Source organism: Selaginella moellendorffii, unplaced genomic scaffold, assembly GCF_000143415.4.
Source record: "Selaginella moellendorffii unplaced genomic scaffold, v1.0 SELMOscaffold_12, whole genome shotgun sequence".
In the NCBI taxonomy this organism is placed as follows: domain Eukaryota; kingdom Viridiplantae; phylum Streptophyta; class Lycopodiopsida; order Selaginellales; family Selaginellaceae; genus Selaginella; species Selaginella moellendorffii.
In genome coordinates, this window is record NW_003314273.1 from 704944 (window position 1) to 719810 (window position 14867).

The window sequence follows — 14867 nt, forward strand, 5'->3', positions numbered from 1 at the left end:
CTCTGGCGGACAGGAAGAATCGACTCAAGAACCAGCTCACTCTGCCAACGAAAGCTGCGGCTCTGGGGACACTAGAGTCGCTTTTTGGAAGTGGTGATATCCGAGTGAGCTCAAGGGCTCTGCTGCACGGCTACCTCTTCTACGAGCCTGCGCTGTGGAAGTTCCTGTGCACAACGAGCAGTGACTTTCGAGGCAGCGCGTATGGAGACTCGACCGTGAACTCTAGGCACTGGAAAGGCTGGTGGATGGACGTGGAAGGATTCCAAACTTTCGCGTCGGCTCCAGAACGCGCGACGAGCAAGTGGTACATCGTTCCAAAGATGGAGTGGCTTTCTCCGGTGGTGATCCATGAAGACGAGGAGAGGTTTCTATACGGCGCGCTCAGCAGCGATGGACTGGTGGATATGGCTGCCAAAGTCGCCGAGGAAGCGAGCAGGATGGACAGGGACAGGATGAGACGCTTCATGGTGGCGGAGATTTGTCGGCAAAGCGATGAGTGTCACTGGATTTGGAGTGAGACGAGCAGGGGTTTTATCGTCGAGGATTCCTGGCCGGATACCAAAGCTTACAGTCCTCACGGCTTCGTTATGTCTTGGGGTCTGTGAAGCTGGAAAAGAAGAAGAGTGGAAATCCGCTACTCCATCCATACGATGTTCACAAGAGCTTGGAAGATTTCCGATGCTTGGAGATGATCACGAGAGTTTGGAAGTTTTCCGAAGATCACAAGAGCTTGGAAGTTTTCTTTTTGCTGCTGGATGATTTGATCAACCAAGAACTCTCTCTTTTTACAGTTCGAGCAGCAAAGTTTTTGATCTTTGGGAAAGATTCCACTGGCTGAAACGCACTGAAAAAGTCCTCATTATAATGTAACGTGGGAGGAATGATGAGCTGGATCCAACGGCCAGCGAGGCTCCACGTTCCCGCCATTTATACCGGGCTAGGGTTTTCTCCTCCTGGGCCGGCACGCGACGGGATGATCCTCCATTCGAGCTCGTAGATCTGAGGCGCCGCGCTCCTCCACCAATTCCCGAGCTGATCAATTGGAGCGCGCGCCTCGCGGATCCGAATTTGGTGGAGGAAACATGGCGTTCGCAGTGAGGCAGCAAAAATGTAAGTCTTGCGAGAAGACAGTGTATCTGGTAGATCAGCTAAGCGCCGATGGGGTGCTCTATCACAAGGCGTGCTTTCGATGCCAGCATTGCAAGGGAACGCTCAAAGTAATGTTTTTGGCCATCGTTTTCCCATTTCTTCTCCTTGTGAATTTTTTTTTTTTCCTTTTCAGCTTAGCAACTATGCATCGTTGGAAGGCGTCTTGTATTGCAAGCCACATTTGGAGCAGCTCTTCAGAAAGACTGGAAGTTTTGACAAGAGTTTCGACAGCGGTAAAGTATTTTTCTTGATGAAGAAAAATGGCATTCTTATGGTGTTGCTTTCCTTCCACTCTTTTCCTTTGCAGTTGGAACGCCGAAAAATTCGCTCAAACAAGAACGTGAACGTGAAACGGTTCGTCTTAGTCGTTCGTGACTTTAGACATGGAAGAAAGAAAAGCTTCACTGAAAACGATAACTTCTCCTTCTGTGCAGGTCCCCTCGAAGCCAGTCGTGAGCAAGCTGAGTAGATTGTTTTCTGGAACTCAAGAGAAATGCGTCAGCTGCTCCAAGACGGTGTACCCTCTCGAAAAGGTGAGAAAGAAACTTCGAGAAAAGCCGTGGAGCTAAAGCTTTTCTCTGCTGGTTTCCAGGTTAGTGTGGAGGGTCAATCTTATCACAAGTCTTGCTTCAAATGCACGCACGGAGGTTGCGTAATCAGCCCCTCAAACTACGCAGCCCTGGAAGGTATGCTGTATTGCAAGCACCACTATTCACAGCTCTTCATGGAGAAAGGAAACTATAGCCAGCTTACCAAAGCAGCGTCGATGAAACTCCCGGCCAAAACGGAGTTGTGAGTGACGATTTGATGATGCGACTGGGAAGACTGGAGCAGGGATTTGGAGATGAGTCGCTTTAATCCATTTGAAGGGGCCTCGGATTTGTTTGGTAAGCCCGATTCGTGCGTAGCTTTCTTCTACTCTCTTTTTCCTGTTTGTCTTTCGCGATAATTGTCCCCCTATAGATTATGACAGACACTCAGCACATTGAGCGAAGAGAAAAGAACGAGAAAAAAATATTTGCCGAGATCTCACAGCTGTGGTGTACTTGTCACTTATTTATTTTGTGGAAGTTTCCATCTAAAACACAATAAAGAGATTGGTGTGTAGGACGGGACACCTGTCAGATGAATGAATGTCTAGTTTGTGAAGTCTACGTCTTGGCTTTAACTCTTATTGACTAGCTGTGGATTTTAGAGCGTGAGACTTGGTCGAGAGGCATAGTCTATTTCTCTTTTCATTTGCAAAGGTAGATATAGAAACGTAACCGCTAGCTTGGTCGTGATCAACGCGTGTTTGTGGATTTTTTTTACAGACTTTGAAGACTTGCCACTGTATATAAACCACACACTTTCCTCTGGCAGATTTATCATCTCTCTTCCATCACAACTCGTTCGCTCGTTTCTTTCTCCTTTTCGCTCTTCTCAGTTTCCGGAGATCATCTTTCCTTTGGTCTAGATCTTGATCTTCTTGCGATGGAGTACAAGAAGTTCATAGTGGTGGTGATGATCTTGGGCGCTGTCGCAGGGAATGTGTTTGTGAGTGCCGCCGACCCCGACCCGCTGCAAGATTTCGACAGCCCGGGAGCTCTCAGCGACTTCGTGCTGCGAGATGTGTTCAAGAATGGCGACGTGAGCAATGGACCTGGTGGCCTTCGCGCCGCGATCAACATCACACTCTTCCCAGGAATCGAGTACTTTGTCTTCCGCTTTGCCTTTCGTTCTGTTAGCTCGAGTTGATGGAGGTTGTCCTTTGTTTTGCTTGCAGGTCCCAGGGGATAACTTATGTACACTTTAACATGGTTCCCTGTGGAGTCAATCTGCCACACACGCACCCTCGAGCATCAGAGCTCCTCACATTGGTCTCTGGCGGGCCTCTTCAAGTTGGATTCGTGGATACAGCCGGTACGAAATCTCTCTCTCTCTCTCTCTCTCTCTCATGCCGTGATTTTTTCCAGGAGTACCACGCATCAACCTTTTGCACCCGGGCGATCTCACGGTTTTCCCGCGAGGAACGATGCACTTTGAGATCAACGTTGGGACCAAGCGTGCGTTTTACATCTCGGCCCTCAATAGCCAAAACCCAGGAACTCTGGTAAACAAAAAAGCTTCGCACGTTTTTACAATGTTTTCTGATCCTGTTCTTTTTTTTATTATTCTTTCGTGTGTGTGTAGACAAGTGGTGGTGCTCTCTTGATGATCCCGGACAGGTCCTCTGCAACCGCGCTTAACGTAGGGCTGGACATGATCCGGAAGCTCAAGGAGAATATGCTGCCATACACCCCGCAGCTCGAGTTGGCCCCGCCAGCTGTGTGCGTTCCCGGGCGAGACATCACCACCAAGATTTAAAGAAGTTTTTTGTCCTTGTTTTTTACATTGTCATTAAAATAAGCTTTTTTGTCTCCATCTTTTTTTTGAAGCTGCCTTTTTTGCAAATTACTATAAACAAATCCTTTAGGTTTTCCTAACTACTCATTTTTTCGAGTGATGGCAGAGTATGTGTGGGCAAGTGACGCGAGGTTGCTAGGCGCTGGAGCGGACGGAGAGGTAAGGGTTGGGTTCCACCAAAAGACTGGAGACAAAGTAGCCATGAAGAAGATGTACGAGCACGAATACCTTTACGATACCATCATCAACGAGTCGGAGATCCTGGAAGAGGTAGCGCACGACAACGTTGTCAATCTTCTTGGGTTGACCTGCAACAACCAGGGGACATTCACGGTGATGGAGCTCATGGACGGGAGTTTGCGCGATGTGATCTTGGCGCAAGCTTGGCGAGCACGACATCAAGGCCGTGATGCGCCAGATCCTGGAGGGCCTGGCGTGGATTCACGCGCACAGAATCGTGCATCAAGACATCAAGACGAGCAACGTTCTCGTCAAAAGGGATGGAGAGAAGAATAAGTTTGTGGTGAAACTGGCGGACTTCACTACTGCGAGGAGGCTGCAGACACGTCCCTGGTCAAACAAGGTCGGGACCCTAACGTTTAACGCTCCGGAGCTTCTCAAGGGTGCCACCAGCTTTGGCACCGCAATCGACGTGTGGAGCGCCGGGTGTATATTCGAGGAGATGCTCCTGGGTAGCAATCCCTTTGACGTGCCCGACGAAGAGGATGGAGACTCGCTCAACTATTTTGTGGCTGATTTTGCCAAGAAGCTGGACATCGATGGCTGTGGCATGGGCTATCAAGACAGGCGCCGAGAACGAGCACGCGAGAGGATCTTGCAGAAGATGGCGTGGTGGAAAGCCGAGGACGTCAGAAGCAGAATTAAAGACCCCAATGCAGTGGAGCTGCTCAAGAGGATGCTGGCGATTGATCCAGCGAGGAGGATCTCGGCACAAAACGCCTTGAAGATGCCATATTTCCAAGAGAAGGCCGAGGACACAATTGTGGAAGCCAGGCGAATGCTTCCGACAATGACGATTGCGAGTGGAAACTTGAGGCCAGCTTGGCTTAAAATCAACAACACAACCCCATCAATAGCTATAATGTAAACAATGTTTGTGAAAAATTGCAAAACATTTTATCTTTTTCTCTAAGTAGATCATATAAAAACTTAATCATGTTCAAACAATGCTAAAGACTGTAAAGTTTTTGCAAAACTTTATATTCCTTTTTCTTGGCAAAAAGAATAATTCAAGAGAGGGGATCTTAAGATTCATATCAAAAATCTTTTGTATTGTTTGTAAATGATGAACCACTTGTGTTACCGTTGATGGTGGTGGTGACCCTGGAGATGGTGGTAACGAGCGCCACCACGGGAGCTATTCACAGCACGAGCACGACCACCATGACCAGCAGCATTAAGTACTATATCTTCCAAACCATGGCGGCGGGGCGGGCGGCGCCGCTGCTGCTGCTGGGCTCCCGCGCCGCTGGGGCAGAACTCGATGGCGTATCCAGCCCCGGACGCGCAGGTGAAAGTGCTGCTCAGGTCGTCATACGCGTAGCTGTAGGCCTGGGGGCAGTGCTGCTTGAAGATCCGCGAGTACTGCGTGGGCGAGCACGACTGGGACTGGCTGTGCGCGCCACGGCAGCAAAACGCATCCGTCTGGAACGCCTCGCAAGCGCTCTTGCAGCCGACGACGCGGCCATGGATCGCCACCTGGAGCTCGCGCGGGCAATTGGCGTTGACGTCGCTGTGGCAGCCCACCGCGGGGCAGCGCGCGTCCGAGGGCGTGACGCGGACGGGGAGATTGTAGCCATCCACGAGAGAGACGTCGTAAAAGTCGCGGGCGTCGTAGCCGTTGAGCTTGAACTCGGTGAGCGTCACGGGCGGTATGCCGCCGGCGGCACCGCAGGCGAGGGAGTTGCCACAGTCGCCCGTCTGGCACGTACCGCGGCCGGTGGCGGTGTCGAAGAGGCAGCCCGTGCGGCCCCAGAAGCGGCCGCCCCAGCCGCGCGGTACGTCGAGCTGCATGGACTGCATGGACTCCAGCTGGGCGCCCAGCTGGGGGAGCTCGCCGCCCTCGCCGCTGATCCACCCCGGCCACACTGGGAATGGGCACGAGTTGTTGATTGCGATCGTCACTGCCCCTGCGAGAAACAATCCATTAGGCTCGGCGCATGGAACTAGGAAGGGACACTCGATCAATCCGGGCGTCATGAAATTCTCTCCTCGGATCGCAATCTTGAAGAAGAAGCGGGAACAGAACCAAGATCGAGGATTTCTTTGCTTTTCTTTGCTTTTTCCTCTCGGCCAAGAACAAGAAGGATGGGCATTGTTTACCTGCATTGTGGAGGGCGATCGAGAGAAGGACGAGGAGGGCGGTCGCCGCCATCGACTCCATTGGATCGAGCTGCTCTTTCGAAGCTCGCCGCGCTCGCTGGGATGAGGAGAGAGAGGATGAGATGATCTTGGGCGCCCTTTAAGGCGAAGGCCAAGAAGTGTCAACAGACAAATAGATGGGTAAAAATTAGGCTGTGAGTCGGTCGGATGGACGGGCAGGTCTTTTATAGTCAGCGCATTGTCTTTGACAAAAGGCCGTGGTGGTGCGTTGCTATTTCTTTCATGGTTCCAGCGTGATCAAACTAACTATAACAAAAGGCCTTGATCATTTGAAACTTTACCCCCTTCCAAAGCAAAAGTATAAACGTCCAACATAAACTCTCAAGTAATATTCTAACTAAAAGAGAACTTCTAAATTTTTTTAAAAGTTAAGAAAAAAATGTACTCTTAATCATGAGTCTTAAACCTTTAAATTTGAACTTAAAGTTGTGTTATATATATCTATTTTAATATAATAATTAGACTAATCACGTATACTACATTATTTCCAAATAAGTTAAATGGTATTAATATAGTATTTTAAATGTTTTGTTATTTGCTCTCCCTTTTTTTAATTAAGGTAATTAATAGTTGATATTATAGTGAGATTAATGCTTGAGATATATCTTTTAAGATTTATGATGAAATGGTTTTATTTTCTTATTGGAGAATGCTATGTTGATCTAATTATTTTTATTAAAAAATCATAAACTAGTAGTAAGTTTTATGATATTTTGTAATTTTTAACTAATAAATGAATTTCTATCACTATAAGATTTATTTCAAACATTTTAGAATTAGTCAAAACACAGAAAAAACCTCCTTAATAAGTAGTGGTAAAATATAATGAAGCTAAGAATAACAAACATCATCCCTTAGCACTTTATATTTTTTTTATAATTAGGGAATATTCTTATTATTTACCAATATGACAGTAGAATATTTTAACAATTTGTTTTTTTTCTTGTGTTATCAATAACACTATCACTATGATTAGTGACACTCAAGAACTTTTTGGTATAGTATTTTGAATAAGTGGATCTTTAAAAAAAAAATTTACTGTTTTGTTTGTATGTCTCTGAACAAGTTAAACAAAATTAAACTTTACTTAAACTTATAAATTTTAAAACAAAAAATTCAAATATTTATTAATACTTTTGGATTAGATATTTCTTCTTGGTTGCATGTCTGCATCATTCTTTCTCATAAGCATTATAAGTGGTAAATTTAATTTTTAAAAGTTTTTATAAAAGTATCTATATTAAAAATAAAATAAGTTTGATATTTGGTTTTATCAAATAAAAAAATGTGCTTAAAGTTGATATAATAATGATTGGGAATATCTTCAAGTTGAGTAACAATTTTTTACTTTTAACTTAGCTAAAAAATAAAAATATTTTGAGTGAAGAAAAATATCGATTGTCTTTATGATGATAATAAAGTTTAGTGAAAGTTTGAAGTTTGCATCTATTTAATGACTTTGTATTAATAATAACTATTGAACTCAGTGTTTGAGTATTATTTCTAGAGCTATGAAGTTTTTAATTTATTAATCTGTATGATAGAATAAAGATGAATATACTAGAAAGTGTTTATAATTTTAGGAATATACGTTTGAATATCCTAAGATATCTATATATATTCTAGGTATATTCAGTACTTATGACTATTTTTAGATAACAAAAAAACTAAAGCATCTAACAGAAAACTCCCAGCCATTGATACATTTTACCAGCCATGGAATATTCTTGTGGAAGTTAGTCATGTGATTCAAGGACATAGAATTTATGACTGCCGGTCCACCATCCACCATTGTTGCTTTGTTTGAATTGCTTGGAAATTGTGCTGGGTAGCTTCACTCTACCTGGCAAGAGACTGGTTTGTATCCAAAAAATCCAGCAGCAGCACGAGACTTGAGTTTGTAGTTGAAACTCCATTTTCTGTGTTCAAAGACGTCAAACAGAGAGCAACTGTTGCAGGGGTGCTGCATTACGAAGAAAGCTTCATTTCAGAATGTCCTTAAATCATTGTGGTGATGTCTCGGCCAGAAATGCACATGGCGGGCGGGGCCAACTTGAGGCGGGGGATATATGACAGCATATTTGCCTTGAGCTTCCATATCATGTCCAGTCCTACGTTGAGCGCCGGCAGAGAACCTGTCTGGGATCTTTAAGAGAGCACCACCACTTGTCTACACACAAAGAAATGGAGTTAAAAAAACATAGAGAATAATGAGAAAACTTGCAAAGTTTTTGTATGGCTGTTGAGAGCTGAGATGTAGAATGCAGGCTTGGTGCCGACGTTGATCTCAAAGTGCATCGTTCCCTGCAGGAATATGGTGATATCACTTGGGTACAAGAGGTTGATGTGTCTCTCTCTCTCTCTCTCTCTCTTTCTCTCTCTCTCACACACACACACACACACACACAGATCGGTCGTATTTCCTACCGGTTGTATCTACAAATCCAACTTGAAATAGCCCACCAGAGACCATCGTGAGGAGCTTGGAAGCTCGAGGGTGCGTGTGTGGGAGATTGACTCCACAGGGAACCATGTTAAAGTGGACATAAGTTATCCCTTGAGACCTGGAAAAAAAAGAAAGTAAAACCATGAATGGATTATTTATTGTGGTATCAAGCAAAGGCAAAGAGGAAGAAATATACGTGATTCCCGAAATTGCTGAGACCCCTGGATCCCTCGAAATCTCGCAGCAGGTCAGGGTCGGCAGCACTCATAAACACGTTGGTGGCGGCAGCACTCAGGATCGTCACCACCAGCATCAACTTCTTGGATTCCATCAAAGAAAGATTATGTCGATGAGATTATTAGACTTCGAGAAGACTGTGAAGAGCTCCGGCTAAATTCCTTCTATGACAAAGTCGTTAGAGAGTTTGATCAGAATACGGTTTTCACAGAGCCATTCTAGTCAGGAAAATTACAGTTTAACTATCAAACGACTTCACAAGAAATTCAAGCGTCATCCTCCATCTCTGTGTCTTCATCTTGTGTGTCAAAGTCGTCCTCATCATCTTCCTCGACTTCCACTGCAAAGATAACTCAACAGTTGGTGACTAAACGAAAGAAGGAAACGAAGCTTACGTCCATGGCCGACTTTGCAATCACCACATATCCAGACCTCCTCGTTTCTGTAGCTTGTACATCCCACGTGGTACCAACTGTTGCAGAAGCTGCAAAGCACTTCCTCCGGAGTCTTGTCTTTGCCACATTGTCGACAAAACATGTCCACTTTGCCTCTCAGTTCTTTGACCCGCTCATCAATAGAGCTCAACGCGTAGTGCAAATCTCCGAATAGCGTGAACACTTCCTCGTAGTCTGCTTCCTTATCCTCAGGGACGTAAGCGGATTCTTCAAGGTCGGAAAGAACCCAGACGAGAACCTTTCTTCTGGAGTTCCCTTTAAAGATCTTTTTTGCGACTTCTTTGGTGTGACGGTGAAGCTTCACGGCATCTTTAGCAACGCTTATCTGGAAGACGATGAGCACCTGCTGGTCGGCATAATACACATCGGCTCCAATGTGATTGTAGTTCTGGTTCACGAAGAGCGTCGGACTTCTACTCACCTTTTTCAAGCTGACCATGGATCGCGTCATCTTGTCAACGGGCACAACGTGGAGATGGTGACTCAGTGTCACATTGGCCCCTGTTATGTCGACGTTGAGAAGCTTCAGGGCAAGTATTGTGGCTTCCTCAGCATTCCACCCAATGGTGCACATGTTCCTGCTTTCTGAGATACCCTGCGTGAAGTAGCGAACTTCTGCTTCCATGTCGCGGTCCTGCTTCCTGCGTAGCTCTTGAGCTAGCCAAACATGAGCAAGCGTCTGCAAATGCTGCGTCAGACAGTGACCTTTGCCGTCAGCACCGCGATAGTAACACCTGGAGTCCATGGCCTCGGATAGAACAGAGATGCGTCTCCCTGCAATAGCCTTAAGGAGCTCGTTCCGAGTCCGTCGTCCATCACTGTTGTTGACCGGCTTCCAGATGACTTCAAGCAGCGACTTCTCAAGTCCCTTTACATTCTCGCCCAACAGGTACTTGCTTGAAAGGCGCCCCTTCTTTAAACGGATCCAGTAATCAACCAGCCGAGGCACTGTGCCAGTCAATCTGTAGTCCAGCTCTTCAAAACTCATGCCATGACGTTTCAAGTAAACTCTGAGATCCGTGAACTGTCGAAAAACAAAATTGAGCTCAGCGTAAGTAAAGAATGACACTTACGTTAAATCCCCCCACGCAAGTGCGGAATTCTACTTCATGAGTTTTAAAAATCTCTTTCCTCAAGGAGCTCCTCACAGAGGCACAGATGACTGTGGTGCACTCGAGAGGGATTTCATCGATAAAGCCGCGTGCAGCCATCTTCCGATTGCTTACAGACGGTGAATCGTCCTTGCTCACATCCATCGCATTTCCATCGTCAATGAAAATGAACATTTTCTCCCCCCGTGTACGTAGGAAATCAAGCATTTCTTGGGCGTCCTCGTTCGCAGCTATCAGTCGCTTGTGAACAGCCGGCTCGTGGATATAGGCCAAAACCAAGGCTCTGTATACTGCTCGCACCGGATCCTTCACGAAATAGTTTCCAGCCAGAAGTAAGAACCGGCATGTCGCAAGATCTGGCATCTTCGTTTCCCTCTTAGCAAGCTGGTTCGCTTCACCCTTGCTGGTAATCTCTGGTTGCTTGCTGGTAATGTTTGGTGGTATCTCCTGTTCACCCGGTGCCCCCATGTCTAGCGGAATCACGCGAACGTCCAACAAGTTGCTGATTGATAAGGCAAAATTCGCGTTAGACAATGCATGTAGAGCTGCAAAACAAGAGGCCTTACCTTGGGACATTGACGGTAACCTCTGGCTTGATCTCTTCACTCTGTGGTAACCCTTGCGTTTCCTTGAGCTGTTTGGCCTTGATTGCCAAGTGCGACTTGACAAGCAGAAAGCCCACTCCAGCACAAATGCTGACACTTTTGCCAAACCCGGGTGTCCCTGTGATGTACTTAGGTTTCGCAAAGGGCAGCCGCAGCCTGGGACGATCATCCCTGTCGCTAAGAAATACGAAATCTATGAGATCCTTCGTCACCTTTCGACCCATGTAATCAAACTCTCCCAGATTTCCACTCATGTCCGGAGCCAACAGCCGGCACCACGTTTCGTTGCTCGTTAAGCTCTCCATTGTCAGATGCCCAAAACATTCCTCCAATCTCACGGAGAATGCCCAAGCTTCCTCGAACTCATCCATGACCTTACTTCTTTTCTCTGTAACCACAGATGGGAACTGTGCGAAACGCTTACCGCTTCCGCTGAGCTCCGCCATAGCTTTAGGTTTAGAAAACATGAGCCCTAAATTATCTTTTTCACAGGTTTGGGTTCGAGTCTTCGTGAAGACAATGCCTTTGTGTACTCTAGTAACCCTGTCACATTGCCACTTTAATAATCCGACCCAGATTTACCTATGTCAGTTGAGTAATATACAATGGCAATACATCTTTCGGATCTAATCCGAAGGACCATTAAAGGACATGATGGTTGCAGTGTTGGTGGATTTTGAATCAGCAGCCTCCAGTATCAGATGCTTGGTGGTTTCTCGATGTGAGTTGCCATTGTCTCCTGCAGCCCGAGTTTTTCGTGTATTCTAAATGTCATCCAAAATTGCATCCATATGCAATCTTGTTTGTCTGGTGGTTCATCCTCACTACTAGATTCTATACCAATGTCTTCCATCCCAGGATCAGTGATGCTCCGATTATTGTGAAAGCAATCATAACCTAAATCTCTCTTCTCTATGAGCAGTTGTGACCCTAGATGACCTACCACTTAACATATCATATGAGGACCACAAATCCTCAAAAATACCCACGCAACTTGACAGCAAGAGGCAAGTACAGGAGGAGGCGAGCAAGAAAACTGTTACATAGGCTTTACAGGAAAAGGATTGAACATTGTTGGAGAGTTTGATTTAATATCCATAAATAAAGCTAAACAAGTCAGGGACGGATCACTTTAATAACAGTATACAGAAATCATTTTAATTGCAGAATGTACAGGAAAATGACAGCTCAAAATATTATTATTCATATCCATTACAAAAGTTTTCTCATTTGCAAAAAATCTTTACAATTTACTAGATATTCTGTTATATCAAATTTAATGATCGATTCAATTTAATAAATTAATTAGTGTTCAATGATATAAATCAAGTACCAATAATATACATAAAGAATGTCAGCCTATTAAGAAAATGTTACTAGGGTATACAATCCCATTACCTCATATAAAATGGTAAATTGGTAGAAGTGATTATATACTTAAGATAAAAGTTTTAAGTATTGAAATGAATTATAATTCTTATTCATTTTATTTGTAAAATCTTTATTTTTTAGCTAAGTTAAAAGTAAAAAATTGTTACTCAACTTAAAGATATTCCCAATCATTATTATATCAACTTTAAGCACATTTTGTTATTTGATAAAACTAAATATCAAACTTATTTTATTTGTAATATAGATAGTTTTACAAAAACTTTTAAATAATTAAACTTACCATTTATGATGCTTATGTAACCAAGAAGAAATATCTAATTCAAAAGTATGAATAAATATTTGAATTTTTTGTTCTAAAGTTTATAAGTTTAATGAAAGTTTTATTTTCTTAACTTGTTCATTATTTATATAAAAATGAGAAAGAGACATACAAAACAAAACAGTAAAAAAATAAATTAAAGATCCAGTTATTCAAAAATACTATACCAAAAAGTTCTTGAGTGTCACTAATCATGGTGATAGTGTTATTTTAAAAAAAAAATATTGTTAAAATATTTTACTGTCATATTGGTAAATAATCAGAATATTTCTTGATTATAAAAACATATAAAGTGCTAAAAGATGATGTTTGTTATTCTTAGCTTCATTATATTTTACCACTACTTATTAAGGAGGTTTTTTCTGTGTTTTGACTAATTCTAAAATGTTGAAATAAATCTTATAGTGATAGAAATTCATTTATTAGTTAAAAATTACAAAAATATGATGAAAATTACTACTAGTTTAATATTTTTTTAATAAAAAAATATTATTAGATCAACATAGCATTCTCCAATAAGAAAATAAAACAATTTCATCATAAATCTTAAAAGATATATCTCAAGCATTAATCTCACTATAGTCTCAACTCTTAATTACCTTAATTAGATAAGTGAGAGTAAATTAACAAACATTAAAATTACTATATTAATACCATTTAACTTATTTGGAAATAATGTAGTACACGTGATTAGTGTAATTATTATAGTAAATAGAGATTTATATATATAAAAAACAAGTTTTGATTATTTTTGGTTTTGTTTTATTTTAAATGTTAATGCAGGATTTCGACCATCTTGGAATTTCCTCTGGTCAAATAAGGATAAATCCAACTTCTGCTATGTTAGCATCTCCTGATACCACTGTTATTTCGATTGTTGTTTCACAGGGTGCTGCAGTTACTCCTACGCTCACTCCTCAACCAGTTTCTGGAGCTGGAGCTGCTGGGACGTCCACTCATGCTCAAGCCACTCCAGACTCCAACGATGATCTGGCTGTTCTTCTGAACACCGATAGCTCTTCGGTGATTCCTACTTCGGAAGGCACTTCTGATCTCGCTGATGCTATCACGAGCTGCTATGACAGCTCCAAGAAATCATTCTTGGAGAGTCTTAACAGCCAGGCATCAGAGATCAAAGCCATTTCGAAGTTGGAGGAAGTTCTGAGGGATATCCGCAGAATTGGAGAGTGAAGCAGCCTAAGCTCAAGACCAAGGATCCCGATGTACAAAAGGAACTCAATGAGCTAGCTGGCTTTAAGCACACGGAGTACCAACTCACGCTCCTCAGTCTGCTGCTTGACGCTCGGAAAAAGGAACTTGTGATTTCTTCCGGGCAGGTCAAGAATGCTTGCAGGACATTCGGCGATCATCTCTTGGACATCGTTCTAACTGCCCTATAAGACATCTCCAACCCAAGCTCCAGAAGTCTTCTTCAGCGCGAGCTAGCGACGATGGTTTATGCCAAGAGAGATCTCTTTGCAAAAGACGTCGTCTTTGCTCAAGCTAACAGAAGGCTTCAGGAACAGAATCGGCAGAACGCTGAGGATACTCGCCTGGCGGCACAGGACAAGGCAAAGTTGCTAAGCTGAAGAGTGCTCCTCTGAAAGACACAAAAGGAAAAGAAAAAGCCCAGTTGTGCCCTAGGATGATGTCATAGATTTGATTTGAGAAGGTAATTACCCGCAATGGTGATAGGTTCTGAGGTGCAACGGGAAGTGTACTTGATGTACGGACAATGCAGATGTCGTCTTGTTATCGCCATAAAATACACGAAAAAGGAGACAATGGCAACTCACATCGAGAAACCACCGAGCGTCTGAGTCCACCGAGAGATTGGCCTCTGGATCGATACTGGAGGCTGCTGATTCGACTGCGACCATCATGTCCTTTAATGGTCCTTCGGATTAGATCCGAGAGATGTATTGCCATTGTATATTACTCGACTGAGCAAGGGTAATGCGACCATCGCTAGAGCAGGGTCTCATTCTCCAACTTGCTATGATAAGCCAATGCGCAAGATCTGGATCACGGGCCTGGACGGGGATTGCAGAACATGGATGTATTCAAGATGGCAAGATGCCCATGACTACACAGAAACAGAAACGAGAGCAGGATCACGAGCAACAAAAGATACAAGTACAGAATCCAGCACAGGATGGAAGACCCTATACTGGAGGCTAGAAACTAGAGTAACTTTTTCTGGTTTGAAGTTCACGAAATCTAGTAATAGATTAATTCCCCTTTTATCCACGGTTGGGTTAGGCTATAACTCTAAGGTTTGGGTTCAATTCTTCTCAAATTTTTTTCCTAGAAGTTATATGGATCAAACCTACTTTGTTTAAATCCGTGTTTTTCAAATATGGT

The 14867-nt window shown here is 43.6% G+C and overlaps 5 protein-coding genes across 5 annotated transcripts in view; 4 read left to right on the top strand and 1 right to left on the bottom strand.

The window, feature by feature from the left end:
- Nucleotides 1–605, top strand: part of LOC9660280 — a 1627-nt gene extending 1022 nt beyond the window's left edge. Inside the window, exon 5 of the mRNA XM_024674447.1 lies at nucleotides 14–605. Within this exon, the coding sequence (XP_024530215.1) occupies nucleotides 14–605 (592 nt within the window). The remainder of the gene's footprint in view (nucleotides 1–13) is intronic.
- A 318-nt stretch (nucleotides 606–923) lies between these two features.
- LOC9659480 (LIM domain-containing protein WLIM2b) lies at nucleotides 924–2273 on the top strand. Its single transcript, XM_002969206.2, has 5 exons — nucleotides 924–1217; nucleotides 1283–1382; nucleotides 1457–1503; nucleotides 1584–1682; nucleotides 1742–2273. The coding sequence occupies exons 1-5, from the start codon at nucleotides 1083–1085 to the stop codon at nucleotides 1943–1945; spliced, it is 585 nt and encodes a 194-aa protein (XP_002969252.1). The 5' UTR covers nucleotides 924–1082; the 3' UTR covers nucleotides 1946–2273.
- Nucleotides 2274–2495: 222 nt separating this feature from the next.
- On the top strand, nucleotides 2496–3550 carry LOC9659481 (germin-like protein 1-3). Its single transcript, XM_024674332.1, has 4 exons — nucleotides 2496–2840; nucleotides 2915–3051; nucleotides 3105–3241; nucleotides 3322–3550. Exons 1-4 carry the CDS (start codon nucleotides 2623–2625, stop codon nucleotides 3493–3495), a joined length of 666 nt encoding a protein of 221 aa, XP_024530100.1. The 5' UTR covers nucleotides 2496–2622; the 3' UTR covers nucleotides 3496–3550.
- Nucleotides 3551–3633: 83 nt separating this feature from the next.
- LOC9659482 (cyclin-dependent kinase A-1) lies at nucleotides 3634–4642 on the top strand. Its single transcript, XM_024674448.1, has 2 exons — nucleotides 3634–3804; nucleotides 3917–4642. The coding sequence occupies exons 1-2, from the start codon at nucleotides 3634–3636 to the stop codon at nucleotides 4640–4642; spliced, it is 897 nt and encodes a 298-aa protein (XP_024530216.1).
- Nucleotides 4643–8785: 4143 nt separating this feature from the next.
- Nucleotides 8786–11267, bottom strand: LOC9660281. The gene is made up of 4 exons (XM_002969445.2): nucleotides 10754–11267; nucleotides 10149–10689; nucleotides 9016–10099; nucleotides 8786–8960 (listed from the first exon to the last, which is right to left on the bottom strand). The coding sequence occupies exons 1-4, from the start codon at nucleotides 11257–11259 to the stop codon at nucleotides 8887–8889; spliced, it is 2205 nt and encodes a 734-aa protein (XP_002969491.2). The 5' UTR covers nucleotides 11260–11267; the 3' UTR covers nucleotides 8786–8886.
- Between the last annotated feature and the right edge of the window lie 3600 nt (nucleotides 11268–14867).

Bases quoted from the DNA above. Each gene is read 5' to 3' on its own strand.
- LOC9659481 (XM_024674332.1), top strand. From the start codon at position 2,623: ATGGAGTACAAGAAGTTCATAGTGGTGGTGATGATCTTGGGCGCTGTC. The intron at 3,052-3,104 runs GTACGAAATCTC...GATTTTTTCCAG, and splicing joins TGGATTCGTGGATACAGCCG to GAGTACCACGCATCAACCTT. The intron at 3,242-3,321 runs GTAAACAAAAAA...GTGTGTGTGTAG, and splicing joins GCCAAAACCCAGGAACTCTG to ACAAGTGGTGGTGCTCTCTT.
- LOC9660281 (XM_002969445.2), bottom strand. From the start codon at position 11,259: ATGTTTTCTAAACCTAAAGCTATGGCGGAGCTCAGCGGAAGCGGTAAG. The intron at 10,100-10,148 runs GTAAGTGTCATT...GTTTTTCGACAG, and splicing joins CTTGCGTGGGGGGATTTAAC to TTCACGGATCTCAGAGTTTA. The intron at 8,961-9,015 runs GTAAGCTTCGTT...TTATCTTTGCAG, and splicing joins TTGCAAAGTCGGCCATGGAC to TGGAAGTCGAGGAAGATGAT.
- LOC9659480 (XM_002969206.2), top strand. From the start codon at position 1,083: ATGGCGTTCGCAGTGAGGCAGCAAAAATGTAAGTCTTGCGAGAAGACA. The intron at 1,383-1,456 runs GTAAAGTATTTT...TTTCCTTTGCAG, and splicing joins TGACAAGAGTTTCGACAGCG to TTGGAACGCCGAAAAATTCG. The intron at 1,683-1,741 runs GTGAGAAAGAAA...GCTGGTTTCCAG, and splicing joins CGGTGTACCCTCTCGAAAAG to GTTAGTGTGGAGGGTCAATC.
- LOC9659482 (XM_024674448.1), top strand. From the start codon at position 3,634: ATGGCAGAGTATGTGTGGGCAAGTGACGCGAGGTTGCTAGGCGCTGGA. The intron at 3,805-3,916 runs GTAGCGCACGAC...TCTTGGCGCAAG, and splicing joins AGTCGGAGATCCTGGAAGAG to CTTGGCGAGCACGACATCAA.